Here is a 25,857-nt window from a genome sequence, read left to right on the forward strand (position 1 = left end):
AAAAAGAGAATTTATTCAAGCTTAGAGTCAACTCCTGCAGCAGAGTTACTTGAAGTGTCCATATTTTATTCTCTTATAAGCACTCACATCATGTCTGTTGTTATTGAATTTAAATTTTCAATTTTAAAGAAAAATTTGAACATGTTCATTATTTCACAAAAAACAACGGGAAACTTCCACGTAAAGAGTAGGCCATTTTAAAGGTTGTGCCTTTAAAATGACCTGGTACAATGCAACCCTACACTGCAACATGTAATCCTGGGTTTTACAGAAACCAGCAGAAAAACCACATCCGACTACAGTCACAAACGTAAACATTAAGTCCTGCACTGGCTGTCAGCGCTGAAAGAAAACATGACTACTTGTTCATGTAGAAACAGTGAAAGCTTTATTTACAGTTTCAAATTTTATTTAGTTAACAAATATATACTATGTACATATTTGCAAAGTAAACAGTATTTATTTTACAACAATCATTCAGGTTACAGTAACAGTGGGTCAAATTGGATCGACAAGAATATTTACATCCAGTCTCGCAAGACATTATAAATATTCACAAACATTTCAAAAGAGAGGGCTGCTAAATCTATGCTAAGTTACGGTTATAAATATGTTTGATCCATTTCAATTAATTTCTTTACTGCAATGAAACCAAATATTTTCTGAGGGTAAAGCTAAGCTACATTGCTGTGGAGAAAATTGACCACAGACCGGTGAACAGCTTGTTGCTACGACTTCATCGGGGGTTTAAAAGCTGCTCGGTCTGTACATTAAAAATAGTGAAGACGACCAAATACTGCATAGATACAGACAGAAATTTAACTTTATCCCACATACAATCAATTCAAATGGACAATTTCAGGGTTTTCCACAACATCTTACAGAAACTATGTCACCATTAATGTAATATGCCTTTAAAGCAGACATACGAAGTCCTACAGCATGGTGATACTGGTATCAAATGGTTTTGGTCTTTTTGTACATTAACTATAAAGTTAAACAAAAACAAACAACAAAAAAAAACTCAGTTTAAGGTCACTTTCGCTCTTAACGGTCAATGAGGAATAAAGAGCTCTGCCACACACGCCACACAGTTGGTGCAGCGTTTTGTTTGATCAAAGCAGCAGAATACAAACAAGGTCTTGGATGTAATCCTACGTGCTCTGAGGGATCAGTGCAATGGCTCACTGTGAATCATGTTGGCTGGAGTCACTCATGGGTAGACTGTCAACAGGTTCCTTAAGGTACATCAGTAAAACCGAGTCGACACAAAGAAGGAACCTTTGAGACTTCCTCAGACAACGTTTGAGCTCAGGGGAATGAAGGGGATGTGAACAATGTTCTTTACTACATCTTGACACAAGAAAATTGATAAGGCAGAAGCTGGAAATAAGGAAGAGCAGGCATTTGGAGGTTCAAAATACAGACGATAAAAGGTACATTCAAAGAAAGCAGGTCCAACTGATGTTGAGAGATCAACACAATAAGTACAAAACCCAAGGAGGCACTTACATGGAAAATGGAGATTTCTTTCTGAGAAAACTAACAGGGTGCATTTTTTAAGGCTTGTTTAAAGATAATTTTGCAGGGAAGTACATGATGCTACAAAGTCACATGTTATTTGGGGAGAACTTTTCCTGCTCAGCAACCGATAAAACAGCAGCACAAGTTTTCTATGTTCAGAGAAAACAAATTGACTATAGGAAGGAAGAAGGCTCAAAAATCCAGCATTTCAGTACTCTTCCATAATTGATCGAATACCTAGTCAAGCCTGCTGCCAGTTGTCTGTGTCCCACCTGCATATCATAGTTTTATTAGCTTGAACAAAAAACAGCTATATTAATGCACAAAACTCTGGAGAGGCATGTTCAATGGCCGAAATCCACATCCAATATTTACATCCACTATGAAGGTGGAACACAGTGATTACATTAGGTTGCTGGACAGCAGTTAGTCAGACAGACTTAGTTAATTATTAACATTACAGCTTTAAGGATTAAAACAGTTTCTCTATGTTCTTCTTCTTGTTCCACTTACATAATGTATTGCTATATTCACATTCACATTTTCAATTGTGCTTTAATAATAACTTTAGATTCTCTTTATACAACGTTAAAAATATGTCGTCTCTGCAATGTTGACAAGGTCATTTACAATTCAGATTTAGTTTTCTCCTCCAATCAAGCATTTTCATAAAATAAATAATAAAGGAAGCAAAATACTTTTTAATGTTCTAATGCAATGGAGTCTGATCAGCAACAAATAAAGGTTTTCACGTCCATAATGTGAGGTATGGTCTGCATTGTTTGAACTGCAACTCTAAAACCATCTTAGTGCCATTGTGGAATATTTTTAGAAGACATAAGTCTGCTGACCTCAGTATAACAGAGCATGTGCTGCTCTTGCCAAAGACCAGGCATGAAGTAATTATGTCTACAATGGGAGCAGTGCATATAAAAAACTCCCCACAATGTTCAGACAAATAACTTCATATGGAGATGAAAAGCCAAAGCTTGTTATCAGATAACAGACTGCACTCTGTAATTTTAGTTTGTTTCAATTTCTTGAGCTATTAATATTTTTTTTTATACTCCACATAAATGTAATCATTACCGCTGTTCTTCCATGTGGAGGGTACATTTAAGTCCACGATGAAGAGACCAGTTTAGCAGCATTCATGGGCTTTCTCATGGCACAGTCCATCCCATTAAGTCTCAGACTGGGAGGAATAGAACGACCAGTTTCATCTGTGAGGTGAGAACTGAGACTAGGTGGTGCTGTGGTTTGGGAAGGCTGCACTGCTGAAGAGGCATTCTGTGTGTGTCAAACAAATTAAACCGAAATGACGAAGGAAATTCAGCAAATAAAAGCTACAGAAGCAGTCTGCTTAGCTGTAAGAAAACAGTGGAACTGAAGGCTTTAGAAAGTTCCAACTGGAAAAGGATCTGGTGACGTCTTAGCGTTGCGTTAGGTTGTTTGAATTTCACAGTGGCGAGGAGAGACTAGGACAGAGCAAGAACTTGGACTTTATAATCCAGGCAGTCAGGAGATAGCTCCTCTTCTAGCTCTCTTGTCAGAAATTAGTGTGAATGTGTTTGCAGTGTCCGTCAGCAAAGCCTCGAAGATGCTGTCTGCTAGCTGAATCTTGACAAACAGCTCGTCCTCGTCATAGTTAACCCACTGGGCCTCCTCCTCGTGGAGTTCCTGGACCTGACAGACAAAAACACGCTTAACTTCAATTACTATAAGAGAAGACTAAACTAAAACCTTCCCAGGTTGATGTTCAATTTACATTCTTCTCAATTTCCTGTTGAACTAACTTCTCAATCATCATGTCTGTTTTATGCTGACTTGTATCCTGTTATTGTGGTTCGACATTCATTTTTAATTTTTAATTCAATTACTAAGCTTTCAAAATGCTGCCAAGAAAAAAAAACAAAAAACAGCATTTTTTCCATTAGGACCCAGTGGGAGAGGATGTTTCTTTGCACAAGTTGTAAAATGCAAATAAAACTGCTGATGGAAACCTAAATATTGCATAACAGAGGCACAACAGTTTCAAAAAATGAAGGGGAAGAAGTTAAGTTTAATCATATCAAGTTCTATAATTTATGTAAATAAAGAAAACCCTACTCTTAAATTTATAATCTTTATGAAAATAAAATATTTGTCAAAAAAAAAAAAAAAAAAAAAAAAAATCTGCCAATCATTTCTTAAGACACTTTTATAAAAATGTAAATCAGCAACATGATAGACATCTGGTTTAAACCCCATTTAGAATATAAAATGTTCCACTCTGACATGAAGTTTGATATTTTATGCTGCCAACTCCCACAATATAAAGAAACACAAAATATTTACCAGTATGTGATCGACTCTGTCCCGCTTCTTCCTGCCAAATTTTAGCATCTTCTGCCAGTCGGTCTTTTGACTCAGATCTTGTGTCAGACCGTAAAGGTTCAGTACTTCTTCTGTGATAAATTCCTGAGTAAGAATAAAATAAAAAAATATTCAGTTATCTTGGTTGCAAAGTTAAAATGTAAAATCAATAAATACATTAAAAATCACAAGACTGTAATCTCTGAAATGACCTAACACGTAAGAAAAAAAAACTTTTAAGGACATCATATTCCAAGACTCAAAATATATTTTATACAATTACAGTTAAGGTGTTTATGAAACCCTACTGCATCGACGATGAAACAACCAATAAAGAATGTGTAGAAAGGCAACAGGTGTGTGAAAATACAATTTAATCTGATGGTGGAATGATTTTTGGAGAGAGAGAAAGGGACCACTTAAAATAGACCGCAATCAGTACATGATAAAGTGTGTTATTTATTGTAAAAAATGAAACTTTTCCTTAAAGTGGTCTCAGTAAACCAAGTAATTTCTTATTGACAGAACCATGAGCTCTAAAGCACCATAGGAAATGTTAAAAACATGGAAAAAGTACAAAAAACACCTGTAAAGATGTTTGGTAACAGCTGCGGGACATTACCTGAATTTTGTTGATGTCTCCAGATGTCTTGACTTTGTGAATGAAGGAGGACTTAACTTGACGTGGTTTGACCCACTGAGGCTGATCAGTATTTGGGTCTTCAGCAAAGATTTCTTTAAGTATCTCCCATGTCAGGTCATACACAGACTACAAAAGCAAAAAGACCAAAAAAGACGCTTAAATGTGGGACTATAACTTCAATGAACCTAAATGGACCCCTGCACTGTTTTTAATTATCCAAAGAGACTGACATGTAATTACAGGATCAAGTCAACGCATTTTTAAATGATCTGTATAGGAGTTCCTAATTAAACTGAACTCCTGATTCCTGTTGTTGGTGCTCCAAATGTACGGCTTGCATAACTGCACTATAGGCCCTCTACAATACTCCGTTGTTCTGACAAATCTGGGTTTTCTGTAACAAGTGTTTATCCCCTTTCCAGTCATGCTCATAGTGGAAAAAAGCCGGCTGCAGCTCTGACTGCGACGTCGGATCTGGTCTCATATCTCCAGAATGCTGACTTAAAATGAAATGATGTTCTAAAGAGCTGAGTTTATAAAGCTGGAGAACAAGCTTCTTCCTCTCATGAATAACTAAAGCTGCATTCAAACATGTTAACAGCAGAATTATCAGTGAGTCATATCAAAACAGAGAGAAAAAATGTTAGATCTAGCATTGGGCACCCACATCAGCAAACTGTTCCACAAAGAAAAATACTCATACTCCGCTGCTATGTCTATTTATTTTTTGTGATGCTCCAAGTCTTGGTTGGAAGGCCTCCTTAACATCACCCTACTCTTTAGCTCCCTCCACAGATTCTCTATCTGATCCAAGTCAGGACTCCGGGTGGGCCGTTCTAAGTCATTATTTTTTTCTGTCAAAAGACATGTTGTAAATTTAAAAGATTACTTCAAACCTAAATCTGCCAGGTGTCGGAATAATTCTGGGCTTTACTGTACTTAGCATGGGACTTTATTCATATTAAGTATTAGGCTGGGACTTGGTATTAGCAAATGCCTCATCTTAAGCAACTTGGTTCTGTATCAGAACCAAAACAAATATTGATTGGGGCATCCCTTACATTAATGAACAGATCTCAGTGGAAACAGAAAACTTGGGACATTTTTTATCTTATGTCAAAAAGTCAGTGTTCTCGAAACTTGCCAAGATATCTGGCAGAACAACATCTGTATGGTTGTTTTTGTCAAATGTATTTTCTTAATTTGTCATCTTATAGTTTTACCTTTTTGTAACTGCTGATGGAGAGGGCTTCCTGGTCCTGGCTGCTGGACTCTTTGCCTAAATACTCCAGGGAAGGTGTAGGCTTTGGATGTTGTTCAAGGATAAGAGACCCCTCCTTTCCCAGGTCAAAGGTTTCCCAGATTTCCTGTGTGGCAGAATGGACCATTTTCTCCACCTCTGTGGCTGAGTGCGGCACAACCATAGCAGGCTGCTCAGGGAGTTTGGGAGGCAAGGGGAGGGGTAGCTCAGGTCTTGGTGGAGTCTTAACCTGCGATTCCCCACCTAATGATGAAACCACCCCCCCCATGTGTGGCCCTGATGATGACGCAGACCTGCCAAGTTCACCTTCCAGCTCTTCTTTCTGTTTGAGCTTCTGCTGCTGTCTGCGTGAGCTGAGACCAAAGTCCTCATCGAACCAGTCCTGATCATCACCGAGATCGTCCAGCAACTCACGGCTCAGCTCCAGCTCAGCTAGACGCTTAGCAAGTTCCTCTTGACCACTGGGTCCAAACACTGGACTCTCCTGGTTAAAAAAAAAATTTATACTTTGCTTCAGTCTCAAATTAGAAATCAGCAGGGATTTTTATAAGTACATAGCATGCCAGCACGGGTGCATTTATATCCATGTAGTTTATACTTTTAAACTTTAAAGTTTTAAGGGTAATGGTGCTTTCTACTGGGAAAGATAAAGCAGCTGTCAGTTTTACCAGCACATCAATAGTCTGTCATCACAAGGCTGGACTTTGAATGTACACATTAAAAAACCTCCAGGTCAAACAAACAACTTCTGGTTGCTAGATCACCTCACAGCTGGTGTTTTCTCACTGTTTAGCCAATAATCATTTTCTATAATCTGCATCATCAGAGGTTATTTCAGACCGTTTTAAAAAACTTCCTAAACAAGTATCAGAAACACACTCACTGATTTGTTGCACAGTTCAGGAGAAGACAGCTCCTCCTTTTCAGCCGGTAGAAAGAAGGGTAGATTATCTTTTTGCTTCAGTGAAGAAATCCAATTGTCTTCATCATTTCCAACAATCAAACATCCGTTTGACTGGTTGGCGTTTCTGATCTTCTCTTCTTTAACTCTCTTTATTTCAGCACATTTCTTAAAAGAATCTTTGATGAAGTTGTTGAGCAGCTTATCTGCAAAAGTGTCCAGCAGATCTCTTTCCTCCTGTTCCCTCTTATCATTCTTGATTTCTGTTGTCTGATCTTTAGGAATCAAATCCTGCATAACATCAAAATCCTTTCTCCCAATGACGGCTGTTGTCTCCTCATTCTTCTCCTCAAGTCTATCTTCATCTGGGATGAGGAATGTGTTTGATGCATCGTTCAAGTCCAAAATTATGTCCTTCATGTTGCCATTGCAAATTCGATGTTCAGGTTCTTTTTGATGCTGTGAATTGAGGTTGGGTTTGGTCTTAATTGGGATATGGTCGCTCTCATCCAAAACCTTTTCATCTCTAGACTTGGTTTCCTTGTCAGATGTTTGTTCACTTTTGATTTCTGGATCTTCTCGTTTTCGAGAACTGTCTTTTACGGTTTTGTGTTTTGCCTCACCTTTATCAGACAAGTCATCAAAGAAAGAGTCCTCATCTTCTGTGTTATCTGCATAGAGCTCAAACTTGCCCAGGAGGTGTGAAACTTTGTCTGGAGGAGCAAAGATACCGTGGGACTCCTCGCACTCAAAGTAAACAACCCCATCATACATGCCGTTGTTGCTCCCTTCACATTTGTCTAACTCCACTCCTGCCCAGAAGCCATTGGCAAAGCTGGTTGGACCTTTAAATCTCAAAGTGCCGGGCTGAACACCTCCAACAAGAACCCGGTCTCCAAGATGAAAACTTGGCATTTCATCTAGAATGAATGTGGGAGAAGCGGGTTCTTGGCTGGAAAACTCAGTCTTATTGTCAAATTTTAAATCTTCTCCCTTCTGCTGGAGTTCCAGTAGTTTTTCTGAACAGTGGTTTTGTTCACTAGCAGCAGAATGCTGGCTCATATCCTCAGGTATTTCTTCTTCTTCATCTTGGTTGTCAAAAGTGGGGGTTGCCCTAGAGGACTCCTTACCTGAATGCTTAACTTCTGTATGAGAAAGAGAGATTTGAGACTCGAGCTTAGAAATATGTTCCTCCCTGGGTGAAGAATTTGCTGATTCAAAGTCCTCGTTATATCCATCGGTTCTAGAAGAAGCCTCAACATCCTTTACGAGTGGATCTTTATTTAAAGAGAAGCCCACTGAGTCAGGGGACAAAGGGGGATCAGTGGATGAAGAACTGCAGCTTGCATGTGGTGAAGCTGCCAGGTTGACAACAGCTGAATAAGGAGCACCAGGTGTTATAGTATTTGACATTGCAGCTTCCTCCGCCTCAGATTCTTCGTTTTGTTTAGGTGCAGTTAACTTCTTCTCAGAGTCAAGTCTAAGAAGGTGAGACTGTTCATCTTCAGACCTGGAGTTTACTTCCACATCTAGCTGTTCTTCAATATCAGACCTATGATCAGACAAAGCTTTCTCATCCTCAGACTCCAGCTTGGATGGAGATCTTGAAATAGAATCTGATAGATGATCGCCAATGGGTCTGCTGTATTCGACCAAACTGGGAGTTTTGGGCACCTCGTTAGGAAGATCTTTGGGCAAAGCTTTGAAAGCAGTTCCGCTATGAGGCGAAGGAAAGGCGTCTGCCATAATAAGAGAAAAGCATTAATAAAATATATATATTTTTCAATGATATCTTTTCAAATATATTTTGTATCTGAATTACTTCTGGATAATAATAAATATCAACTACTCACTTTGATCTATTGATACATCTATAAGCATCCCTTCAGAGGCAGAGCTGTTGATGGAGTCAGACCTGAAAAGGAGAGTTTGCATTAAAATGATTAGAATGCTTTTTAAAAATGTTGTACATAGACTGCCTTTCAAAAGCATTCATGTTCTATTCTAGTATCTAATAATTTCGCAAGGTCCTATAAATGCAAAACTCTATCGAATGCAATTTCTAAATCTCTTTTCTGTACCTGTGCAGAGACGGTTTAACAGATGACTGCTCCAAAATGTAGTTGGAATCATTTATGTGTGACGTTGTATCAGATGTTGAGTCTGGCTCCTTGTTCAGTTCTGCCTTTGTTTTCTCAATGAAGTTGTTGTAGTTCTATAACAAAATAAAACAGAGCAAACAGGGACGGTATAATTATAAAGAATCTGCCAAATTGCACAAAGATAAATGCACAAACACACAATTCCCCAATAATAACAATTTTACATGTTCAACATATTTACCTCAAGTTGCTTCAACAGGTTTGCTTCCTGCGCCTTCAGGCGCTCCTGGTGACGCTTCTTCTGCTCTTTTTTCAGCTGGTAGGCCATGATCTTACGTTTTCTCAGCTCTTCTCTTAGTTCCTTGATACGACTCTCGATGTCACTTCGGTCTGAAATGTTTTCTGCAGAAAACGTCAGATGTAAAATCACGGCTAGAATGTGAACAGAGTATTAGCCCCATGTTTAGCAGAGGATAATCCACATTTCACCCACAGAAACTGGAACACATTTCTGGGGGTATTACTGTATATTTCCTATCTCTGGGAGAGAATAAAGTTCATTTTCATAAACACAATGAACAAATAGCATTATGCACCCGAAGGGTTAATGCTTGTGGCCTGACAGTGAATGAATGAATAAAACATTTAACTGCAAAACTGAGACAGCAAAACTTTGGATGTACATTAAGAAAAATGCAGTTTCTGCCTCTCCTATCCCATAGCTAAGCAGTTAGGTATCAGTAAAACGCTCACATAATGTACTTCTGGCAGCATCACATCACATAGTGCCAACAATACAGCTGCATTATGTCCACTCCGTGCTTTATCTTTCCCATATTTGTGTAAACACAAGTTTAAATGATTCTTAGCCGCTAAAATGTGTGCGTTTTTAGGAGTAACTTACCAGGCTGCATAGCTGTGGGGGGATCTAGGACCTGAGTGAAGACCTGACTGTGTGTCCGGGAGGAGGAGCGGAGCTGCATCTTGGTCTTACTGCTGCCGTCTGATGGAGAGGCAGCAGGGCTGTGGCTGCCTTTGAGTGGAGAGGACTTCAAAGAACAGACAGGAAGAGGAAGAATGGAAAGAGAGACATTTATTACAGATAATCTGATCAGTGGAATAAGAGCATTAATTATGTATGTGTGCAATTAAATAAAAAAACGGATGGAAACATCTTCAACACTTTCAAACTCTGAAGTCTGACCACAAAGCATATATTAAAAAAACATTTCTTCTTACCTTTATAGCAGGTAAATGTCCCTCAGTGGAAAAGTCCTGTGTGTACGTAGCATGGCTGCTCTGAGTTGAGGCCAGAGGGGTTTCAGCAGCTGAAGCCGGCTGTGCTGAGGATGGACCTTCTAGGTGCTGAGAACCTGGTCCCTCTGTGTGTATACTGGACTCGGTTGTAATTGAGGAACAGTTGTCCTCACTTACAAGCTCTGAAAGTTGAACAAATGAAGCAAATTAAAATTTTATTGATTAATATTATCCAAACTGTACAAAAACTTGATGGGTTCTAATTTGAAAGCTAAAACTGATCTAAGTAAAGTTGCAGAATACATTGTTTCAGAATCATAAAGAACGTTAAGCTAGTCTTAAATGTAATCAATAAGGCAAATAAACTAACTGGTTCAATTACAACTTTCTTTTGCACGATACAAATGGGAAAAAACAAAATATTCCTAAACTGACATACAATTTGATATAGATTTTGCTGAATGCCTTTTAAGTTTACACTGAGAATTACATCAACAAAACTGGCTAATTCTAAAAATACCCGGCTGAACCCCAACAAAAAGAACTAGTAAATATCAAATGGATTTGAAACCAAAGTCTCACCCTTTTCACTGTCAGATCTGGGCTCTAAGCTTTGGTGGTGAGAGGCCTGTGACCCAGTTTCAGAGATATCTTTTTCATCGCTCGCAGACGTTTTATGATCCTTGTCCTGAGGTCTTCTTTGGTCCCACGCAGCCAGCGCCTCTTTCTCCATCCTTCGGACCTCCGCTTCCTCCTGGTCAAGTTGCTGTTTCCACTGGAGCAGCTCCTCAGCATGGTGACGCCTTTGCATCAACTGTTGCTCTCGCTTGGTAAGAAACCTGCACAGGTGGGTGGTTGAAACACAAAGCAAAAGAATAGAAGGATGAAGAGGGGGTGGATAAATAGATTGAGAAAGAGAATTGAGATTAAGAGAAAGAAAGGAATGAAGATGGGAGAATGAAAAAGAAGAGGTTTAATGTGGTGAAAATGAAAATAAAAAGCAACAAAAAGGAGGGAGAGAGAAGAAACAGGCCATTGAGATTTTGCATGAACAATGTTAAACAGGACTTTAAAAGAAGCAAAAAGACCCAAATCACCAAGACATCCCAGTTATTACTGCAAACTCACCTCAAACCTTTGTGAAACACACAGAAAAAACACACATTCAATACATGCTTAAAGTATTACTCTAAATAAAGTAATGTACACGTACAAGTGATGAAACGTTACTCAGATTGAAATAGGAAAAAAAGGAACTGTGTGGATTTCCAATCCATACATCAGACACAAAGCTAGGGGTTGGTGACACACACACACACACACACACACACACACACACACACACACACACACAAACTCTTTTCTTATTATATGTTGTGAGGACCTTGCATTGACTCTCATTAACTTCCGTCGATTTCCATTCATTTTCAACCATTTCTATGGCCTCACCCTGACCCTAAACCTAACCATTACCAATACATACCTAACTCTAAGCCTCACCTGAACTCATTTCACACCTCAGTCCTAAACTAAACCCTTAGCAAAATAGCAAGTGAGAACCATGAAAATGTCCTCACTTTACAACAAACAGTCCTCACTTTGATGGTGCAATACAAAAAAATGGACCTCACTCAGCTGCAAAACAAGAGCGCGCACACACAAAATGTACTGAGCCATTACAGAAGATTTAGATGGAAATATAAAGTACCCGCTGCCAGACAGTTGCTCCTTTTTAAAAAACACCTACATTCCAACAGTTTTGCTGTTAATACTACAAAAGCCAGAAAAAAGTTGTTTTCCCAAACCATTTTATACTTTACGTTCTACATGCAAAAAGTTGTAAATGTAGATAAAAAAGTAAGAGAAGTCAATCATAGACGTGTTTGCAGTGTCTTGCCATTATGGTTGCTATTACAATGCAGGGTTATTTAGCTGTGATCTAATTAGGAAGCTGTTCTCTTGACCTAATGTATACTGATGACAACTCAGACACTAAACTCTATTACAGCCAAGCACCATCTGTATTTATTATCCCATACTCTGTAACAGTTGGATAGTAAAGAAGCAAGATACGATTTACAGAGCTCCTTACAGAGATGGAGGGCACCATCTAGGATCTACTTTCTTCAAGATCTTTTACAAAGTGTTGTTTTATTTCAAAATGTGTCTGTCATCGATAACTGGGCTGTGGTTGAACAAGTCATTGGTATGTAGTAATTAGTAAGGCTCGCAGCAAATGTTTTTGTAATTCATACTGAGAGAAAAAAAACCAAAAAAACAATGGGAGAAGACTTAGAAGAAATGAATGAAATTCCCATCCAGCAAGGAAGACTCCTTTAAATAAACATAACTTTTGACTGCCACAAGCAGCAAGTAATTCATCATTTCATGTTTATCAAAAATATATAATGAAGCTTAATTAAGAAGATTCCTTTTTGAGTTACAGCTGAAATACTAAAAAAGAAACCAAATAATTTTATTCAAAGTTGAAATTGTCAGAAAGTTAGCTTATTTAATTTCAGCAGCTTTCCTTGGGCACCTTTGTAGCTCTCATTTCAACTCCACTCCTAAAGACCCTCCTAATACCCCACAAGAGAGAAAACACCCACACACACACACCAATCAGGCATCAGCCACCTGCCCACCCTCCACAAAGTCCCAGTGCCAGTGGATGAACACAAGCATATTCCATAGGGTGGGGGTGGGAGCGGAAGTGAAGCCAAGCAGGGCTAGGTGGAGAAAGAGAGCACTGTACAGTACCTGACCAACTGGTTGTAGATAAAGAGCTGGAATTTAGGGTGGAGGTTGGGAAGACAGACACTGAGGGAAGCCCAGTGGTGGGCCGTGAACACAGAGAAGAAGTAGTGGACAGGGGAACATTGTCTACAACAGACAAGGTCAAAAGAGCCACATAAGGGTACAGACAAACAAAACAGACACACACACACACGGATTGTAAAAAGACAAAAGAGGGAAAGAACATGTAGAGAGAAAGGGAGAGAGAGCAATATGAGAAAGTGTGGTTCTACTGCAAATAAGGTGTATGTACCTATATGCATGGTTTCAAACTAGGGGATGGCAATAACTGCATTTTTTATAATTATTGGAAAAAAAAATGTATTGCGATGAGAATTGTGCGTTATTGTCATAACCGTCAGATAAGTTCTAACTGATGTGTGCAAACACCAAAAACTAACAGCATGGTTTGAATTGTTACTTTTACCATGATCTTTTTCACTGGCAATTCCATGAGAGCACTGACAAATATTAACACATTTGAAAATATGATTTCATGCAGTTTTTATGTGAAGCTCAGCAATGCAACTGCACAACTTAAGGTAAATGATATACTGAAGCAGCCTATTTAACAATGGGTACGTTTTTATTTATAAGATCCGTTTTTGTGTTTGTGGGGCTCTGTTTATAAGCAGTGACATGCTTTAAATATTTATTTTGGCCCTTTTATTGTTATTGCAATAAATACCACAAAACATTAAGATAACATTTTAAAGTTCATATCTCACTAGCTCAACCTAACGTTTAAGAACATGAAATCGGTAGTAAATCAAAACCTGGAAGTTGAATGAGGGAGTCATCTGTAAATCTGACCTTATCTAATATCTAAACATGACCTATACAGCAAACACAATAAATACCAATTAGCCAGGGGTTGGCATGGTGTCTAGGTCATATAGTTAAGATTTCTGTGACAATTTAATTGCAAAAACATCAGGCATTGGTCATTATCTAGTAGTTACAATAAAATTAGAACGAGTCTTTTGCAAAGAAAACCACAGCTCCTCTAGGGTGAACCAACAAAAAACAAAAAACAAAACAAAAAAACAACTGGAAACTTCTCTGCATAAAAGATTCCTGAAGTCTTTAAATGTTACTAAAATTACATATTTAAAAGGAAGACAACAATGACTACTGCATAAGATTACTATAAGACACTAGTTAAAAAAGGGTTGTTTCCCAAGAGTGTCTGGTTCCAAAGTACTTAAAAATGTGCACTATATTCTAAGGCAGTACACATTCCTTAATTAAAATAAACTTGTTAAAATAAATCTTTGTTATATACTGCTTTGGAAATTGTCCTACAAGTTCTAGAGGGCACTGGTTGTTTTTCTCTTTCATCCTTTTGTGGCTTCGTCAGCCTGTACTCGACGCTTTTGGATACAAAGTGGTTGGACTTCTTGTACACGCTTTGACAAACAATAATATTAAGTAATTTTCTATAATAGGCTCATAATTTACTGCAATGAAATAAGGAGTCATAATATTTAATAACAGTTGATATATATGGGGCTCAAAACCATTCAGTGAAAACAGGGAGAAAATAAAACTAAACTGAATTAAATTATATGAGAGATTTAAGCATTCTTTCGCTATTTAACTACATACTTAATCAAAAACAAAAGTACTGAGAGAAATATAATGAAACACAATAGTTTTAGTTGGTTTGTTTACAGAGACTAAATGGAACTAGCAGACAATAACATGATCTAAATAAAATGCACTCATTACTAATATGTTCACTAAGGTTTGTTGCCAAGTTTGAGTATCGAGTAATAAGGGAGGATAACTAACTGGCAATTATAGATTTCGTTTTATGTGATCATACAATAAAAGTACTTAGATGTATAGTATATAAACTGAATTTTCTTCCACACTGCAACTTTAATAAATTTTAAGCTAAACGTAAACTGCAGCAGTGCAAGAATAGGGCTATAATGGCATACTGGCAGTAAAGCACAAACAAAATGTTAAGCAAATAAAAAAAATTGATTAAAATAAAAAAATTTAGGTGGTGGACTTATAACAAATTTTGATAGTTTGCACCAATAAATGTATAGAAATGAAATTAAAATCTTTACTTTTCATCCATTTGAGATCGCATTTTCTTAAGCTTTTGCATGATGCTGCTGGTCTCACTTCCAGAGATGGAGAGCGAAGGAGAGAGACTGCGGATTTCATCAGGAAGTCTCAGGGAAGAGAGTTCAGTGCCTGAAGGTTCTGACACCGGAGTCTCCTAGAGACGTTACAGGAGACACACACAGGGAATTCCTTTATTGCTTTAGGCTCTGCTTCTGCAGAACAAATAATCTTTTCTTCCTTCCTTCTGCTGAGGGTAAGTGAGTACTTACAGGGAGAGCTTCTCCCTCTGCACACTTGAGACGCTCCTTCAGTCTGAGTGTTGAGTTTCTCATCCGTTCAATTTCTTCCTGCTGTTTCAGCAACAACTGCCTTTCTTTTCTAGCTGCTTTGTTGGCCTCCTGGAGTCTCCTGATCTCAGCCTGAGAAAACAGTAAAGTGCATAATAAGATTAAACAAATAGGCAAGATAGCAGTAATAGTCAAAGCAGAGTTTTTGTTCCAAAGTACCTGTTCCTGTTGAAGTTTAAGCAGAAGTCCCCTCTGCTTTTTTCTGATTGGTGGCATTTTATCATCCTCACCCTTGTCTCTCAGCTTCTTCTTTTGGTGCTCAAGCCAGGCTAACTCTGTCCTTGTCTTTTCCTTGAGAGCTTTCTGGCGTAGATGCAGCAGGGAATTCTGGTGCTGTAGTCTTACCTCCTCATCCTTCATGTATTGACGCACCATTTCCATCGTGAACTGAGAAAAGCTGTCCTGCCCACCGGAAAAGGCTATGTGTGCATCATGAGACTGCAGGAGGGCCAAGAGTAAAAAGAACATGAGATAAGTTTACAAGGACATACCCCATGCAGGAAAAGTACTGGTTATTGTTTGTGGTTAAACCACACAAGCACAAGAGTTAATATGGATGTCTGCAGCATGTCCTCACCCTAAAGGAACTGCATGACCTCGTCTCTGGGACCAACGTGTCATTAAGACAGGCTCTACCATCGTCTGCTTCCTTTTGGTGGAGTGAGTTCTTCTCCATAGTTCCCCGGCGATGAGCTTCAGATGGCAGCAAAGAACGAAAAGAGCGCTCCTCTATCTCGTCCTCCGTCATGGACTCATCAAACTTAAAAGAGTACTCAGTGGCCACAGAAGTGGTGTCTCCTGATGGACAAATATAGTATACGGTACCTTTACTTTTCAATGTTAGTACAATTAAAGGCAACAGTGCTTGTCCATTGGTGATTTTATATCAGTAGCTTCTAACTACTAAGATGTAATGGAATATACAACATTATGCTGTTCAGTACCTTTCTCGTCCCCTACAGAGGGGATACTTTCGCTACAGATTGAATCATTTGCTGCTGTTGGAATATCCTCCTCAATGGAGCTGCTGGCTGCTTCCCCTTTCATACTCTCCTCGGCTCTCCGATTTCTCTGTTTTTTCTCAGTAGCCACTCTTTTCAGCCTTTCTCTGTGGTCAGATGAAGCATGTGATGGATTGGTTTTGCTGCTTCCAGACGGAGACCCACTGAGGATGCAGAATTAAGCAGATTCAGTGTCTTTGGTTGCTTTGTGATGGAAACCTGTAGAAGGGAGCTGATTGATACCTGATGTTTGGTCTTCTGAAAGATAGTGAGTCAGACTGACTGGGACTATTTTGTGAAGACGGGGGATCACCAGACCGGGTCCTTTGGTTTGAAAGCTCACTTTTAAAACTGTAAAAGAACGACCAGAAAGGGAGATGTTTTAAACAAAAAACCATTTACTGCATCAAATTTAAGTTTGAGTGATGTTTGGAGTGCTTTTTCACAAATTGTACTGTTCGCTGAGCAGTTTTTAGAGTCATTAATTCAATTTAGAATTTAGTCTTGCCTAAATCTGGTCTGATCTGGAGAGAAGGCATCCATCCCACATTGGATGTAGAAGCTCTTTTTTCTAGAAATCTGACCGAATTCATTAGTTCTCCAAAAAGCTGAAAATCCAGGGTCTTGCCCACAGCCAAAATCAAAAACCTATATCCAATCTTCCGTTCCTATAAAAAACTATTGAGAAAATAGTTGCTAATTAAGTGCGTGAGCATTTACACAGCAATGATCTGTTTGAGTTGTTTCAGTTAGGTGTCAGAGCTCATCATAGCACTGAAACAGCACAGGTAAAGGTCACTATGATATTCTCCTGGCTCTAGACAACGGACTTGTGTCTGTACTATTCTGTCAGATCTCAGTGCTGCATTTGATACTGTTGATCACAATATTCTCTTACAAAGGGTGGAACATGCTGTAGGTATCAGGGGAACAGCGCTAGGCTGGTTTAAATCTTATGTGTCCAACAGATACCAGTTTGTTCATGTAAATGATAAATCATCTTTAAACTCCAGGGTTAATTGTGGAGTACCACAGGGTTCAGTGCTTGGGCCAGTTCTCTTTACTATATATATATGCTTCCAATACGTAAAATTATCAGGCATCATGGGATAAATTTCCACTGTTATGCTGATGATACTCAGCTATATACATCCATAATTTCTAATTAATCAAATCATTGAGGAAGACTATACGCATGTAATTAAGGCATAAAAACCTGGATTACATTTAATTTTCTGCTTTTAAATTCCGGCGAGACAGAAATTGTCGTCTTTGGGCCAGAGTCTTTGAAAACAATACCGCTTAGTCAGTCACTTCATCTTTACAGCATTCTATTGATCTCCGGTAATAAAGTAAAGAACGTTGGTGTAACTTAAAATTCTCATTCTTACATATAAAGCTCTTAATAATCAAGCTCCACCATACAGCAGATATCTGATTGTGTCAAAAGTGTCAAACAGCACCCACTCAGACTGCAGGTTTACTGGTGGTTCCTATAGTTTTAAAAAGTAGAATGGGAGACAGATCTTTTAGTAATCGAGCTCCTTTAGAACCAGCTCCCAGTTATAGTCTGTGAGGCAACCACCCTGTCTACTTTTAAGACTAGGCTTATAAATTTCCTTTCTGATAAATCTTATTATTAGTGTGACTTTGGCTATCTTGTGCCATCTCTGTAGGTATGCCGCTATAGGTTTAGGCTGCTGGAGGACACAATGACCACTTTTCCACACTCTGCTACATTCTTCTACTACTCTCCAATTTAGTATGTATGTGCTCTCTTTCATCCTATAGACTCAAAAACTGCCTCAGAGCTTGTCTGCTTAGCTGTGTTTCTCCTCTAAATGAAGCCAACAAAGGAGCTACTACTGCCATTAACTGTTTACTTTTCATTAACATAGAAAGTACTCCTGGATCAGCTTCTGTTTTTTTTTATAGAAAACATTTTAACTAATCAGAATAGTAACATGACTTGACTGCACTGTTTGATCCAGAGGATCAGTTTTGAATGTATATAACTAACTTGGAATCTGTCAGTATGATTATAAAGAATTGCCTTCAGATGATGTGTGTGAATTGACATTATATAAATAAACTACATGCTGCGATTACAAGACCAAACAGTAAGACAAATTTTGAAACAGATACAAATAAATACTTTAACATATAAGAGGGGTGTGCATAAAAAAGTAGATTACCTGTTAGACTCAGCCGTGTTCTCTTGTGGCGTTGTGTAGGAACTATATTGTTGTTCCTGCTGGTCCAACATTGCAGGATCGGTGGCAACAGGCGGGATTATTAAATGTCCTGTAATCTGAAACCGTGCCAGGTCTGTCATCTAACAACCCAGAAATGATAAAAATATTAAATGTTTCATTTAGTATATCCCACTGTTTATAAACTGTTCTCCTGTCTCTTCACTGACTATTTTTTCTGTAACTAGACAATCGGCTTTTGATGAAAAACTAGAACATGAACTGTTTTCAGGCAAAGAAGGAGGAAGTTATTGTTTACCTCCTTTATGTGTCGGGCAGCATCTGCTGTGTATCGTGCTGCTTCAGCCTGTTGGTTCATCATCTTAGAAGTTGACTCTTGGAGACCTTCCAAATTCTGTTTTTGTGATGCTGCCAAATTTTCCTGCAGCTCTAAATGGGCCTAGACAAAAATCACACATGGACATTGTGCGCATATCAATATAAACATATACATCTGGGAAATGAAAACATAAAAAACAACAACAGCGAATAATAAAAAAAAAGAGCAAAATACTAGTGATTAAAAATTGGGGGTAGTACCCTGGCAACTCTCTGTTTGTTTTCCTCTAATTGGAGTTGTGCCTCGAGAGCTTCTCTTTCAGTCTTGATCTTCAGCTCATGGAGCTCCCGTTCATGGCGGTGCTGCTTGGCCTAAATGTTAAAGTTCAGAGAAGAAGTCAACAGAGTATATTTGTAATGGTTTAAAGTAGCACGGCACAGCCACACTTCATTATCAATAAGAGTTTCCAATATAAACTAACCTTAACACAAGTACGATAATATTGAAAGACAAGCTATTTGTTGCAGCTTCTAGACTTTATTTTAACACCAAAAAGAACAGCTGAGACAAGAGCTGCAAAATCGAATGAATCACAATTGCCATTACAATATCGATATGTGCCATATTAAAATTGCAAAAGAACTGTTATGCTGTAATATTTTTAGGCTATTATACTTCAATTTAAAAGCAGGAACTCTTTGTATACAACAAAATATGATTTGATCATAACCGACATAATTATCACAAAATGAAACAACAATTTTGCAATTGCATGTTTTCCTAATATTGAGCAGCACATTATTACACTATCATTGCTATCCCTCTAAAATAACAAAGTTTGTAGAAAATATTAGAGCATCACAGATCACAACACAAAAATAATTGCTATCAAACATGGTGAAAATAAGTAGAGAATGATCATTTGCATATACGGTACAGCAGATATAAATGTAGGTATTTAGGATGCAAATTAACATAATGAGGTATAACTGGGCATAACTCTGCTTTCCAGATGGTGGCAAAGACTTTCCAATACCGTACTGGTATGTGTAGAATGAGCATCATCCGGCCTAAGTGGTATTCATACACCACCTGGCTGCATTAAAATTGGAACAGGCGTGAAGTGAATTTGTGGCAATAGTGTACAAAGGGCCATTATTTTTATTGATAAAACCAGCTTAACTACTAGTATCTAAACATTAATGACACAGGTAAATACACAACAGAGATTCGCATCATTACTAATTCTCTAAATAACAAATGTTCTTCATTACCTTGAGCATTTGGGCCAATGATGCACTCTCCTGTTGTGCCATGGACACACCCATCAGCCTCTCTACGTCTCCCAGCTGCTTGATTGACTCTTCAATGGACTCCAAGTACTGCAGTTCTGCTGCCATGCGCTGCTGCAAGACAGCAGGTGAATATTGCAGCTCACCTAAATGAAAGACAAAACAATACAAGGTGAGAAACATCGGATGTATTTATCTTTAATTTGTTTGAAAAAAAAAATTTCAATAAAATATTTATGTGGTTTTCATTTACCTGTGGACCTTGACTGTGCTCTGCTGGATGTTTTTGGGTTATTAGAGCTTCTTCTCACATGCTCGCTGAGAGAGTCTGCTGTTAGAGAAGAACTGAGGTCTGGAGAGCAAGACGTTGAAACCAGTTTGGGTCTGCGAAAAACAGCAATCAAAAAGCTGTTATTACTCATCTCATCAAACTGTATCGGTAACAGGTTTTTGATGGTGGATATTTATTTACATGAGGTAAGTCTATGTTACACACTTAATCCACTGAGATCTTCTGATAAATTATTAAGAACAGAATAAAAAACAGTCCACATTTGAGAAGTCAATGAAAACAGGTGGCTGTGGTTATACAGCAGAGATTCAATCTCTTTTTTTAATTATGGGTTTGGAATAAGTTTACAACACTGTTGCATAGTTTCAAGATTTTACAGTCTGTTATCGCAGAGTGAATCTGGTTGGCTTAACTAAACTTTGGAGCTGACTAAGAATGTGGCTCTGATGTAAACAGAATAATAGAAATCGCTACAGGAATATAGGCAAGGCAAAGAAAAAGGAAACAAGAAAATGTAATGAGCATCCAATGAAAGAATAAATGTTAAACAACCACAGAAAGATAATTTCTGTTGATATTATGATTAAATATAATTAAATTGGGTGCGGCGCTGGTAGTGTAGGGGTTAAGCGTGTCCATATATAGAGGCGATACCCTTCGATGTGGCCGTCCTGGGTTCGAATCCCAGACCCGGAGACTCAACTCTCCTGTTTCCACCAAAACTGTCCGTCGGGAGCTCCACAGGGTCAATATACACGGCCGGGCTGCTATAGCCAAACCTTTGGTCACTCATGCCAATGCCAAACGTCGGTTTCAATGGTGCAAGGAGCGCAAATCTTGGGCTGTGGACAATGTGAAACATGTATTGTTCTCTGATGAGTCCACCTTTACTGTTTTCCCCACATCCAAGAGAGTTACGGTGTGGAGAAGCCCCAAAGAAGCGTACCACCCAGACTGTTGCATGCCCACAGTGAAGCATGGGGGTGGATCAGTGATGGTTTGGGCTGCCATATCATGGCATTCCCTTGGCCCAATACTTGTGCTAGATGGGCGTGTCACTGCCAAGGACTACTGAACCATTCTTGAGGACCATGTGCATCCAATGGTTCAAACATTGTATCCTGAAGGTGGTGCCGTGTATCAGGATGACAATGCACCAATACACACAGCAAGACTGGTGAAAGATTGGTTTGATGAACATGAAAGTGAAGTTGAACATCTCCCATGGCCTGCACAGTCACCAGATCTAAATATTATTGAGCCACTTTGGGGTGTTTTGGAGGAGCTGTATTGGCCGCAAAAGGAGGCCCTGCACCATACTAATAAATTATGGTGGTCTAAAATCAGGTGTTTCAGTTTCAGTGTCTAACCCCTGTATGTATGTATGTATGTGTATATATATATATATATATATATATATATATATATATATACAAATTCCTTGTATGTCCAAAAACGTACTTGGCAATAAAGCTTTTCTGATTCTGATTCTATATATATACATATACATATAGTTAAATTGTACAGATTATGTTTATTGCGTAACTACCCGCCTATTCCAAACTTTTCCACATTGCATTTGCTTTCTCTGTTTTTTTGCTTCTGAATTTCTAAACTATTTTTGTTGTTTCTCATATTCTCATTTGCTGCTCTTCAAATTTAAAATATGGCTGCTAGATCTGCAGCCTCCATCTCCTAAATCATATAAGCAGATAAGGTTCTTCTTATAGCAAAGACAACAGTTTGAATAAGAGACATCAACACACTGCACAGAACACATGCAGGTTGTGGCACCGGAAGCTGTTCTTAGGAAAGAGGATTTGCTGTCTCTATGTGTGTGTACTTAAATTTTCCAAAGGGACCCCTCATCCAATCGAAAAAGAGTTACACATTTTATTTATGAACAATAACCTCACACAGAAAATATATCATATGATAACATCACCAAATGAAGTAAAGATAAAAACCAGTAATTTATTATTCTGCAGGCTGATTAAGTAAACTTATATAAATAAACATTAAGCACTCATTTTTTCAACACAACCTGTAAAACATGTAAAAATTTTCAGCGGAGGCAATTTCAACTGTCGTTGGTCAAAATGTCAAAATCCTGCCAGAATTGAAAGCGTTCACTGCACAGGACACACAGACACCACAGAATTCAAAGAATCTGCCACCTGGGTTTCATGTGACCAGTACGGGCTCAGATGTCTCTGCTTCATGAAGAAAGATTAAGAGGAAAAAAAAAAAAACTCCTTCTCTTTGGCAGACCGCCCAAATTGTAGAAAGCTTGCTGGCCTGCAAAACAAAGTACCCACAGTTTTCTACACTTAGGTCAAACTGCTGCTTGCTTGTGTTGCTTGGCACTTAACTGCTCAAACAAACAGGGCCACAGCAGAACCCTAACACATCCTGGTTTAAGTGCATTTTAGTAATTAGCCATGCCTTCGTAAATCTCACTTTGGCAGTAAATAATCTTTACCAAGAAGAGTGCTAGCAGCAACGTAAAAATCACAGTCTACACAGAGTGCACATAGAACTCTATTAGTTACTCTAGTTTAGAAAAGTAGTGAAGGAAGTAGGAATTTTATTATAAACAGCTTGATCTACATATCAAGGTCAATTTTCTATCAACAACAAAGTGGGTTTCCTGGCTGACCAGCAGTTACATGTTAAAGCAAACATTTGTTGCAAATATTTGTTGTACTTTTACAACGGAAAACCGTCAGCTATTTTCCAACAGTATAAATACTTAAGGAAAAGCTTGTATATTTTAGTTAAAGTATAACAGACATAACACCACCAGTGTTTCTGACTATTTTTTCAATCAAAACTAGTTAAATCTATAGCAGCACAACTGGATAAAGTTTTCCGATTCAGCCCCTCACCCCACTTTCTCTATCACACACACAAACACACACACAGCTGTGTTAAGTTGGACTCTATCCTCTTTAGAACAAGGGATCAATACAGAAACTTGGTTGTTGGATTACAGTGTCACAACAGATCTGGTAACTTTTAAAATGTTTTGACAGTTATTCCCTTAGAAATTATTAAAGTTTTTACTTATAAATTAATTAAAAATAGAACTTTATCATATAATCAATTCGTTTTAGTGTACAGCAGCGTTTCACTGTAAAGAGCAGCAAAGAAGCAATTTGTACTGTGGTGTGCTTTGAAATTATTGCCACCCCCAAGGAGTTATGTTTTGTCGCCGTTGGTTTTCCTGTCCCTCTGTTTTTAAAATAACTCAAAAAGTTAGAATCAGAATTAGAATCAGCTTTTTTGCCAAGTTTGTACAGACAAACAAGGAATTTGACTCCGGTACCCTGATCCTGAAAAGTTATGAACAGATTTGGGTTGAAATTTTCAGACATGGTGTGTATAAGAACAAGGAAATGATGATTAGATATTGGATTGTGATGCGGAGCATCTTCTGGATCCAGAAGGCTTTTGAAGGATTCTTTGTCATTGCCAAACCACGTTGCGACAACTTGGGCCTACATGGTTCCTCACCCTGTCAGCAGCTGACATACAGTGGCCAGAAGTCATTCAGAGTAGAGCTCATCAGTATAGAAAAAAGATGACATGCATCAATCACCCTATTGCCTTGATGGAAGTCTACATTCTACGACTGCTTTTTTAGTTAATGTAGATTGTTTAAGAGGCCCTGCACAACACTTTTGCCCCCTTTCCATTGGCTTGATTTGGCCAGGCTTAGCTCCTCTTGGCCCTCTTTGCAAGCGTTCCATTACTGTTTTTGCCGTACCGGTACCTACTTTTTTGGGTCCCTGCTCCTTAGCAGGTACGACCGGGGCTGAGTCGGGACTACATGTGACATGAATAGACTATTGTGCACTGATTGGATATGGGATAAGGAAAAGAAGGTTTTCGAAGAGGCAGTGCAGGGAAAAGTTTATAAAACTCAAGAGCAACTACATTGATTTTAAGGACTAAAAGAGTGAGTCAAAAGAAATGTAATTTTCCTATTTACAAATTATAAACCATGCCTGAAGGCTGAAAAAAACCCAAAAAGGACACATCAGCTTTCTGAATTACAGGCAGACGGGGCGCTGTATTTAGGAAAATATCCTAAATCAGCTGATCACACACAAAATCAGCTGTTCAGGCACACAAACATTTCCCCCAAAACACACAGAAACCTAACATGCTGTTTCATGGTGGTATTGTTCTCAGATTTGTGTATGATCGTTAGTTTACTGTAATTCAGTCAAATGCCTCAAAATATTTATGTATTGAACTGCAAGTTCATTTGAGTTGACTGGTAAAAGCATAATTCTTTACTTCCAATAAGATACACAGAGCTACTGTGTCATTTGTTTTTGAGTCAGCTATTTCCTTTCTCCAAACTTTTTAATTTGACTTGTTCACAACATGGCACTAAATTTTGGTCATTTTGGTTGCATCAGCTAATTAAATGATTCCTGCTACTGAGATGCTGCTGCTGCTACCTGAAGGCACAGAGGTTATATTAAGCTCCATGACAGCAAATAGCTTTGCAAGTAGATCATGTTTCAGGTTTATAGTCATGTCAAACTAGTTTTTCCTGCAAATGTTTTCTCAAATGAAATACATGAGATTCCAACATTTCCTAAAATGTTAATCATATTAACAAACTCAACCATTCAATTTAAGAGTACAGTAAATCGTTTTTGTCTCTTGAAGACCTCCAAATGATTTCATCTGTTAAAAATAATGAACTTGACATACTGGACTTTTCACCGTAGGGCTAAATGATTTTTTTTTAATAGTTAATAGCCTAAAAGGCTAAATGCAATCAAGACTCGTGTTAACTCTGAATTTGCATTCTCTTTAGGCACACTTTAAGTCACTCTACTACAGATCACCTAGTAAAAATCAGAATAATACAATGATGAGTTTAAAATCCTCTTTAGCAGCTAGCTGCCATTGTGAATGTTAGCTAGAGATGATGTCTTGAGCTGCTGGTGAAGATAAAACTGTGTGTCTGTTTATCTGCCTGCAGGGAAGTTGTGTGCAAAAAACATGATGGAAAAACTATTAAAAGGCAAATAAAGGTCCCTTTGAGGAACCATGTGAGTGATACAACGAACAATCTGATTTCTTAATGTAGTCTCCGTGGGATCCTTACCTTTGGGGGGAATGGGCTGAAGGTTCACCTAAAGTGCCAGATTCTGTACTTTTGGCCTGGGCTTGGCTCATACTTTTGTCTGAGGCAGTCCTTCTGTGGTCAGAGGAAAGTGCTTCTGAAAGTGGTGAACTCCTCTGTTCTTCTACAAGAGTTGCATCACTCTGGTCTGAAATGGTTGCTGTAGACACACAGAAAAGCTTTTTATTGCATAGAAACACTGCTAATAAACAAATTAAAAAAGGAGACATGGACTAAACATAGTAATGTGTCATTTTCTGATATTGTGCAGCCCTGCTAATAACATTAAATATTGTCTGAAACGATGACTCGAACGAATCGAG

General features: G+C 38.3%; 1 protein-coding gene across 2 annotated transcripts in view; it reads right to left on the bottom strand.

The window, feature by feature from the left end:
* Positions 1–365: 365 nt before the first annotated feature.
* The window catches only part of cep350 (centrosomal protein 350), a 41,674-nt gene continuing 16,182 nt past the window's right edge, over positions 366–25,857 (bottom strand). The window contains exons 15-37 of one of the 2 annotated variants that reach the window (XM_047375046.1): positions 25,517–25,694; positions 20,347–20,477; positions 20,076–20,239; positions 19,062–19,172; positions 18,781–18,921; positions 18,465–18,604; positions 16,513–16,620; positions 16,213–16,433; positions 15,846–16,066; positions 15,428–15,706; positions 15,206–15,340; positions 14,921–15,075; positions 10,626–10,882; positions 10,026–10,225; positions 9,691–9,835; positions 9,028–9,188; positions 8,766–8,899; positions 8,538–8,599; positions 6,667–8,423; positions 5,746–6,267; positions 4,502–4,648; positions 3,862–3,984; positions 366–3,210 (exon numbers count right to left, since the gene is read on the bottom strand). In XM_047375046.1, coding sequence (XP_047231002.1) covers positions 3,043–3,210; positions 3,862–3,984; positions 4,502–4,648; positions 5,746–6,267; positions 6,667–8,423; positions 8,538–8,599; positions 8,766–8,899; positions 9,028–9,188; positions 9,691–9,835; positions 10,026–10,225; positions 10,626–10,882; positions 14,921–15,075; positions 15,206–15,340; positions 15,428–15,706; positions 15,846–16,066; positions 16,213–16,433; positions 16,513–16,620; positions 18,465–18,604; positions 18,781–18,921; positions 19,062–19,172; positions 20,076–20,239; positions 20,347–20,477; positions 25,517–25,694 — 5,660 coding nt within the window. In that variant the 3' untranslated portion in view covers positions 366–3,042. Of the gene's footprint in view, positions 3,211–3,861; positions 3,985–4,501; positions 4,649–5,745; positions 6,268–6,666; positions 8,424–8,537; positions 8,600–8,765; positions 8,900–9,027; positions 9,189–9,690; positions 9,836–10,025; positions 10,226–10,625; positions 10,883–14,920; positions 15,076–15,190; positions 15,341–15,427; positions 15,707–15,845; positions 16,067–16,212; positions 16,434–16,512; positions 16,621–18,464; positions 18,605–18,780; positions 18,922–19,061; positions 19,173–20,075; positions 20,240–20,346; positions 20,478–25,516; positions 25,695–25,857 lie in introns of both variants that reach the window. The other variant, XM_047375045.1, reaches the window with a different exon arrangement.

The sequence above is a fragment of the Girardinichthys multiradiatus genome, chromosome 9 (assembly GCF_021462225.1).
Source record: "Girardinichthys multiradiatus isolate DD_20200921_A chromosome 9, DD_fGirMul_XY1, whole genome shotgun sequence".
Classification (NCBI taxonomy): domain Eukaryota; kingdom Metazoa; phylum Chordata; class Actinopteri; order Cyprinodontiformes; family Goodeidae; genus Girardinichthys; species Girardinichthys multiradiatus.